This window comes from Atta cephalotes (assembly GCF_000143395.1).
Source record: "Atta cephalotes unplaced genomic scaffold scaffold00070, whole genome shotgun sequence".
NCBI classification, from domain to species: domain Eukaryota; kingdom Metazoa; phylum Arthropoda; class Insecta; order Hymenoptera; family Formicidae; genus Atta; species Atta cephalotes.
This window is the reverse complement of record NW_012130134.1, coordinates 773,360-782,600: the sequence shown is the minus strand read 5'-3', so window position 1 is coordinate 782,600 and position 9,241 is coordinate 773,360. Positions and strand designations below refer to the sequence as shown.

The window sequence follows — 9,241 nt, the reverse complement described above, 5'->3', positions numbered from 1 at the left end:
TTTAGCAATATGAGAAAATACGATATTAAAAAATTATGAAAAAATTTTGAAAAAATTCTCAGAACTTTATGAGAAGAAAATAGTTTTTATCTGTTACTGTTTTTCTGTAAAGTTGATAGTATTTGAGTTTAGTCCGCTCTACCTGCTCAGGATAGGTGATATCGTAATTTAAGGCCACTTTGTATAGGTATGTACATATAATATTATAAATCTAAAATTATACTTTGTGAACGATGATTACTTCTGTTAATAATGAATAACGAAATGAATTATAAAATGCTCACCTCGTAATTATTCCATTTTTTATCGATATCTTCTTGATCTTCCTTCTTCCTCCCTCCCATTTTTTCTCCCATAGAAATCGTTTCTCTAATGGCACTGACAAATCCGTTTGCGAAAATATGTTAGTTACAATTAAACGCACTAATCACTCAAATACAACGATCGCACGATATTTTGTATGATATGTACCAATGTTCATCGTGATCGCGTACTTAATCACGTAACGACAGCGTGAAAAAATAAAATCACACGAAACTACCGGCACATTCGAAACTCACGACGACGCGAATAAAACATCAACGCATCTAAGATGGCGGAGGATTGGAGGGGAGCGACATACAAGCGACAAGCGCGCGTGCACATGCAGCCAACTTCACGTGCTAAAAATGACGCAGCGATGCTGCACCTAGCTACACCTGTTGCTCGTAACTTCGCGTTCGTGCATTTCTCAAATTTTGGACAATAAATAATATACACTTGTCTCTCGAATAACGACTATTATCTTACATTATGTTGTAAGCTAAATGTGCGAACACACAATTATAGATAAATATATTATGATTTAGTAATTATAATATAGACTGAAAATATAAACGACCTTTACAGAAATCGATCTCAGCAAAACAAAAAAGTCAAAATAATATATTATTTTAATCGATTATTGACCGAATTTATTTTTCTCTTCTGTTGTTCAGTGCTTTTAATAAGCTCAAAATAAGTAATTAAATACTACCTTCCAATAATAACTGTCTGTAAAAGAATTCCAAGGAACACACAAACATTAAAAAATAAAAATAATTATTTGGCTGCATAAAAGTCAAAATTATGATTTTTACAAAATTTAACTATTCATTAATTATTCATTAAAAATCAAAATACTCGTAATATTCGGAAACCAAGCAATGAGTCCCGAATTTATATGACACGATAAAATATTACAATGAAAAATAATCCAATATAGATTCATAGATTCATATGAATTTTGCTTATCAATTAAACAGAGCTCGTAAAACTGCTTGTCCCGAAGCCAACACAACATCAGCCTTGTATTATGAGGTGCATTCAAATTAATGTTTAACAAATACTATTGGTCAATTAAAATCTGTAATTGAAATTTAATATTACGTGCAGCAGAAATTAAAATATGATAAATTTTACAATTTGCAAAAACATAATTAATATAAAATTAAATTAATAAGTAATTAATAAATAATAAATCAGTGTATTATACCTTTCACTATTTCGTTCTCTTTTATAATTTGTGTACTTATATTTTATACTTCCAATTTAATGTTAATTTTTTTCAAAATTTCTCGTATTTACTTTTATATTGCTTTAAACGTTAATCATCTAAATTCTTTTGGAAACTCAACAGGAATTCTCTGGAGTTCTTTGTGAAACAATCAGAATTTTTACTTAATTATAAATTACAGATATAACTTAACATAAAATTTTTCTAATTAAAGCAAAGAAATCGTGAATAGACCGCAAGCTAATTATCAACATTATTATTTTTTTCTATACGTAAGCCATTACGTATTTCATCAAAGATAATTCTTACAAAAGATTGGACGTACCGATAAACAACGATTAATTAAGTGATGTCGATTATTGATTATTAGGTTGTTATAACAAAGTTTATTAAACTTTATACAATCCCAGTGACCAAAAAAGATTGTTAATGAAGTTATTACGTTTTCCAATAATTGAAAAGAATAATTCAACATTCCATAGCGGTGTATTTCCTAAGGCTTTCGGATGTGGTATCCGATGCGCTTGACAGATAGTCAAAGCTTGTGTTGGCTTACACCGACACGATCCGATAGGGTCGTGAAATGAAAACACATAAATCGTGAAATTCGCACTACCAAACGCGGCGAGCAAATCGATCGACAATATATTGCGATACATAATTTCTACGGCCGTACAACACGAATCATATATAATTATTATCGCCCCACGCGATAATGAATACGGGATCGGCAAACGTGGCGAGAAATAAACTTGCAGGCGAGAATTGAGAACGAAGATAATGATCGTCCAACGTCGATGTTCGTTACTTTCTAAAAATGTTCCTTACTCCTCTCGGTGTGGGACGATGTAACGTTACGTCGTCAGAGCCTTAATCCGCCAGCGAGATCGTGGATTCTTATCAATGTCTTTCTACTGCGGCGGCCCAGGACACCGACGCGGCGTCGTCGAACAATAGACAAGGCAGGAGCCACGTAACGTCGAGAGGCGCGAGAGAACGCGTCCTTCCGGCATTTTAATATGCCTCTCAGTGTTACACGCGTGTTTCCGCGTGCTTGTGCGCGGAACAATGCAACACACTGCCGACGTACGGTGGGATAAGATGAGAGGTGTGTGGTAATTAAGCGACACGCGCTCCCACGCCCTGGGACATTGGCTCGCTGCACAAGCTGCGAAACTGACACCTTAACTTATCGTACGCATCCGTCCTAGTCAAACGACATAACTCTGCATCGTTCCGTGATTAATTCCACCATTATACGAAATCGTAGATGCAGCGCGATGTCGAATGATTTAACCTTCGATATTACTGCGGCTTTCTCCATTGATCTTTCACCTTTCTGTTATGTGCAACATGTAGTTGCACACGAAATTTGATTGAAATTATATATTTCTATACCTCCTTCCGTTCCTCTTTTCAATTGATTCTAAAAGCATTGATTAAACTTATGGATATGCCTATTAATCATGCAAATGTGATTAAAGCTGATATCATTATTGGTTGATATTTCTATATACTAATGTAATTTACGTAAATAAAAATCATTTTGATAAAAATGCCAGATATCGCTTGGCCACGATACTATTTTTATGACCTTTCAAGTGAATTGAGTTAGTAATATTCGAAGAAATGAGTATTATTAACTTACGCTTCATTCGCGTAATATAAAATAATGAGGCTAATAAACATCAGGGATTACTTCATTCTGAAATGTCCGTAATGCGGTCTCGTCGGTAACAATAATCACAGTAGAATATCGCTTTGAAATAATGGAATAATACCGCAGCGATGAAACAGACGGGCGTCGCGAATAGATTTCGGCACGAGTTCGACGAAATTGTGTTGTGAGAAAAACGCCGTTTGCATAAATCACCGTTTAGAACATCGTTACTCAACGGTTTTGTTAGGAAACAATTTACGCAACTTAGAGTCAATGTAAATTATACCATTTACCTTTATGTCCTACCAACGCATTAAATTTCTATGATTTCTAAAATAATCTTCATTTGTTGTATAATATACAAAATATCCCAAACTTTTTGACACATCGCTTGTGAACAGATAGATCGGAGTAAAATCTGAGTCGAAAAGTCTTCTATCATTTTGCAATTTTCGCAATAGTTCACGAGATATTAATTTCTAAAGATAAGCGAGTAAAATCAATGTATAAGATTATCTTTACAACTTTAAAATATCTTTCAGAGTTCTTTATGAAATATCTTAAAGATGTTTCTTAAAAATATCTTAAAATTGCTTTATCGTCAATTTTTAACAGTCTACCCATTAATTTAAAAAAATTACTATAATGATAAAAGATTTTTTGACTCAGTTTAATCCGCTCTATTTGCTCACAAACGTGTGTCAAAAAGTTAGGGACAGAAAATTTACTTACTCAATCATTTATATCATATAAAAGATTTGATATCAACAATTAGCATCAAAGTAATTCCATTTTTTCATTCTAAATAGTATGCGTTATTCGTGTAAAAAATTTGACATCAATAATTGCGCCAAGTTAATCCCACATCAAATTAAATAAAGAATATAATCTGATTAGTATAATCTTTAATTTTTGTACAATGTAACCTGTAATTATATATTTTTGTATTCCTATTGAATGTAAAATCTTCCTATTTCCATATTTAAATAGAACATTGTTTTATATAAAAAAACACTTGACGCTGATAGATCGAGTGAGAAAAATAAAGAAAAGTTTAAAAATTTTAACTACATAATTGATAAAAGTAATTAATAAGAAATAATAATAAAAATAATTTACCAACAATTTCAATATAATAATGAATTTAATTTAAATGTTACACTGAAAATAAATAAAGTTTACTATTTAATTTTTATTCATAACACATAACCTTATCAATCTAAATTTATTATCTTAGACTTAATCTAATCGCTTTCACAATTTTCATAATACAAACAATCAAAACTTTAATTCTAACTCCGCACGATTGTATGTCTCGCTCGTATATCACTAGATGTTTTATTCTCATAATGTTTCTTATTTTTCTTATTCAGTTTAAATGTTATATTTATGTTTTTATTACTATATAATTATAATTCGATATCTAGCAGCGCCAAGTGTTTAGCTGCATTTTTCAATAATTTTCGGATACAATATAAATACGACATACAATATATGTACACGCTACATTATTTATATGAAACGGGCTTAAAGTACAATTGCTTTTTTTACATCTCTTAAACACAAGTTTACAAAGTTGTTCATTAAATGATAATAATAAATGTTTATATATATTAAGCAATCTTAATACTATCTCGTAACAGGAATTGGTTCGATATCATCATTAATAATACCTAAATTAAATCTTCTGTGATAATGAAATGCGATACATTTGATGCGATCGATTTTCTTCTGATTCATCTCTGAATTGATATCGCCTTGATACATAGGATTCAACGGGCCAAAATCAATCATTTCAAATTGCTGAATGTCCTTTTCCTCCGCTAAAATCGGATTTGCCAAAAAGCATCCAACGAGCAATCCAAATAGCGCGTAAGTTTGCAACTCCTTCTGCAGCCACTCGATTCCGAGCTCCGCTAGAATCTTCTCATCTACATGCAATCGACAGAGTTCATTGATGAACTCATTATGATAGATCTTAATGAGACTCTCGAAACTCTTTTCAATTAGGGACGATTGCACGCTGCTATATATAAAGTAAAGGATGTCCGTGCTTAACGAGGTATACCTGATTATTTGATAATCTACCATTTTTAGATCAATTATTTTGCCGTCATTGTCATGCAGAAAGAGCAAATTATTGATCCACAGATCACCGTGGCAGATCGTATCGTATTTTTGCTTCGGCGACATAAATAGTTGACGCAACATGTCATAAGTTTTATCGAGGCTGGCAAAATAATCTCTAACAGTCTGCAATTCTTGCGTTCGTGGCTTTATCATATCTAAATATTGTACTATCGATCTCACACACATTTCGGTACACAACCTTATTACCGATGTATCGGAATTGTCCTTGTATATTAATTCTTCCAGATGCACATTCAACTTGTCAAACTGCCGCGGATTATTGATTTTTATAGATAGACCCGACGCGTGTAACTTGGCAAGTCTCTGCGAGAATATAAAAAATATGTGCTATCAATTTAAATGAAATATTTGGATGAAATTTAGACAAGCAAGAACATTTATTATTTGGATATAAAATAAATATAAAAATATTTCTAAAAACTGATATAAGTCAAAAGAATTACATATTATATGTTGACAAATTTTTCAAAAAATAAAGACAATTTTTGATGAAAAATTAAATATCTTTTAGCAACAGTCTTATAAACAAATAATAAAATACAGATAATATTAATAAAATATTATTTCGCTATTAATTTCTAAATTTTAAGATTTATCTCCGATGAGACTTATCTTCCCAACACGCAAATAAAAATTAAGATATGAGAAAAGAAAGTGTTATCTAAAATTTTTTTCTTAAAAACATTCAACTTATAGTTAATTTAAAAAATTCGAGATGTATCAGTATTAGTGTTATTAATTGTAATTGTGTGAATACGGACAGCTTTTGAAATTCTTGTTTGATATTATTTTCATGCACAAAAATCTGACAAATATGTACATGTCATATATAAATATCGTATCATTAATCATGTTCATCTGTGACATTAATCAATAATTAATCATATTTGAAATTCATTTCTGGATTTACAGATAATATCATTCTAATCATAATGATTAATAATTATCAACAACTATCGCGATAAGATAAACGAAGCTAAGGTCTGACTATAATATGCTGCTGCTACTATTATTATACTTATTATTATTATTATTACTGTATCTAACTGTAACAATACTGTGTCTAACAACATTTTTACTTGTCTCACGTCATCTACAACAAAACTTTATAACCTTTAAAGTTTACTAACTGTCTAAACAGTCAGTTAAAGTAATATCTTTATTTATTTCTCTTGAGGAAAAATTTCTCATTATCTCCTGATAATAAATTATCTAAGTATTGATTATCTCAATATACTTTACAAATCTAATTACATCCTAAAGAAAAAAAACAAATAATTTGATGTTAAACAGCGTGTCTTACTTTTTGATACGCCGCTTATGGACAAGTAAAGTAGACTAAACTGAGTTGAAAAGTCTTCTACCATTTTGCAATTTTCGCATTTTTTTTAGTTACCTAATAAGCAGAACAATTTTAAATTAGATATCTTTAAGAATCTTTAAAAAAAATATCTTTAAAATATATTTCATAAAAAACTCTAAAAAATATCTTAAAATGATTTATACGTCGATTTTATCGGCTTATTCGGAAATCTTTAAAAATTAATATCTCATTGACTATTGCAAAAATTGTAAAAGGGTAGACTTTTCGATTCACGATCAGTTTAGTTTCCCACAAGCGGTGTATCAAAAAATTTAGAACACTTTAGATAATTATGTTTCTAATCTATTGCATTTTACTATTTTCTATACTATTTCTATACTGAGATAAGTAGTATGTATTCTGGAATCCAATTGTTAACGTACCTTTAAGACGAAAACAGAATGATCTAAGCCCAGAAAGTTGCGCCTTTCGCAGGTGACATATCCTTTTTCTGCCAAATCTTCCATTATTATAATATCCTGATCAGCATATACACATGGCGGACCAAAAGGCCCAAGTATGGGCAATATTTTTGTATATGCATTTACCTCAATACGAAATAAATCATAAAGGTCCAGTAAGGTGGAGATTTTTTTATCTCCAATAATCATCTTCGTCATAAATGTCTTGGCATATGCTACACATAAACATGGGAAGAGAAGAAACGTATCTATGTATGCATGCTACATTTATACTTTTTTTATTTAAATGCAACGTAACAAACTATTTTATAATTTCACAGTGTTGATCCAATCGTCCGTCTGTCTGTTTGTCCGATTGTCTACAAAATTTTGCAGAAAAATCTTTTCTTTAACTTTTTCAAATTTTCTATTTTCTGCATTAAGTAAATACTCAAAGATCCATTAATGTAAAGTATGAATTAAATCAGTTGACAGTAATAGGATCAAAGATCAATTTTAATAAAGTTCTTTCAATAGTTACAGATTTTTCGCTGCACTATTTATTTATAATTAATTATATCCGTTACAAAGGTTTATTTTACTAAATAAATACATTTTCAACTCAAACAATATATTATGAATCATAATTTATTAGAATTTTACAAAATTTATTAATTTTGCAAAATTCTAATAAATTATTAATAAGTACAATAAGCCAAGTTATAATAACAATATAATAACATTAAAATGAATTAATAAAATTCATTTTTATCTAGTATTTTTTAAATACAAACTAAGTCATTAAAATTTATCTGTAAAATAACTCTTTAATAAAAAAAGAAAAAAATAAAAGATGTGCTTTTCTCTCTAAATATTATACGTTACTTTAAATTAAACAAATAAACTGGCAAACAAATACACAGCATTGTTTCATCTCCTTTCTTCTTTATCAAGACACTATTGTTAAATGTTATATAACGGAAAATTATTTCATTCTATTGGATGAAACATTGAGTCTACCGATAATTTTTGTTTCTTCTTAATAATAACATAAAATTAAAAATAAAAATAACTAACGACTTCCATCTCCGCGAGTACCAATAAGCTTCGTTCTGATCAACATTGACGTATAATTGTCACCAGGGTTTGATCCTGGCTTGTCCACGGCCTGCAGAATCACCAACTTATCATCGTTTTCATACTTTCTCAGATGAACTTGATACTGTTTTATCGTGTCTGAAAATTAAGTATGTCAAAATAATATTGTCTGTGAAAAAATACTCGACCTAGAAACTTGCAGATAATATTACAAACATTTCTAAAATTTTTATGTTCAAAGATTAGTATATATATATATATATTTAGTAGAGATAAAATAAAATATTAAAATGATTTTCACTAAACTGACACGTGTATAAGTGTTTGTTTAATAATTTGATTAACCTCGCAGATATATTACTTCATGATCGTCACAATGCACAAATTAAATTGACCATTTCCTTGTAAAGTAACAAAATAAACTATAAATTGACTAGAACATGTCTATTAATAGTGAGATGTCGAAATTGATCCTAGAAATTATGTAAGATTTGTATTATTCAATTTTAATGCTTTTATTAATTATAATTATATTATTAAATTTCACTATATATTATAATTTTTCAATTAATTCCATATAAATAATATTTTTTCCAACGATAATTTAATTAAGCTTTTAATTGTCAAAATATTTAATATAATTGATCATACACTCAAGGATTCTCGATGTAATGTTTGCGAGAAGCAGAGATGCAAATATTGATTTTCGCTGCAGATGTAAAATAATTTTAAACCTAATGATTATCAGATCTCAAAGATCACGAGCTAAGCTAAATTACATAAATTTCTAAATAATATATATAATGTGATTAGTTTATCATAATAAATAATATATATAATGTGACTAGTTTATCATAATAAATCATAAATAATTTAAAACAAGTCTGTTATAATCCAAAAAAAGTTGTGACATAATTTGCGTAAGGAAATCAATTTCATTGAAAATCTTATTATAAATTTTTTATAGATTTATATTTAGCACTAAAATTCTCCGTATGATATTAACTCTATATATATATATATATATATATATA

At 29.2% G+C, this 9,241-nt stretch overlaps 1 protein-coding gene across 1 annotated transcript in view; it reads right to left on the bottom strand.

The window, feature by feature from the left end:
- Positions 1–4,823: 4,823 nt before the first annotated feature.
- Positions 4,824–9,241, bottom strand: part of LOC105624016 — a 6,147-nt gene continuing 1,729 nt past the window's right edge. The window contains exons 2-4 of the mRNA XM_012205386.1: positions 8,187–8,345; positions 7,092–7,345; positions 4,824–5,648 (exon numbers count right to left, since the gene is read on the bottom strand). Coding sequence (XP_012060776.1) covers positions 4,824–5,648; positions 7,092–7,345; positions 8,187–8,345 — 1,238 coding nt within the window. The remainder of the gene's footprint in view (positions 5,649–7,091; positions 7,346–8,186; positions 8,346–9,241) is intronic.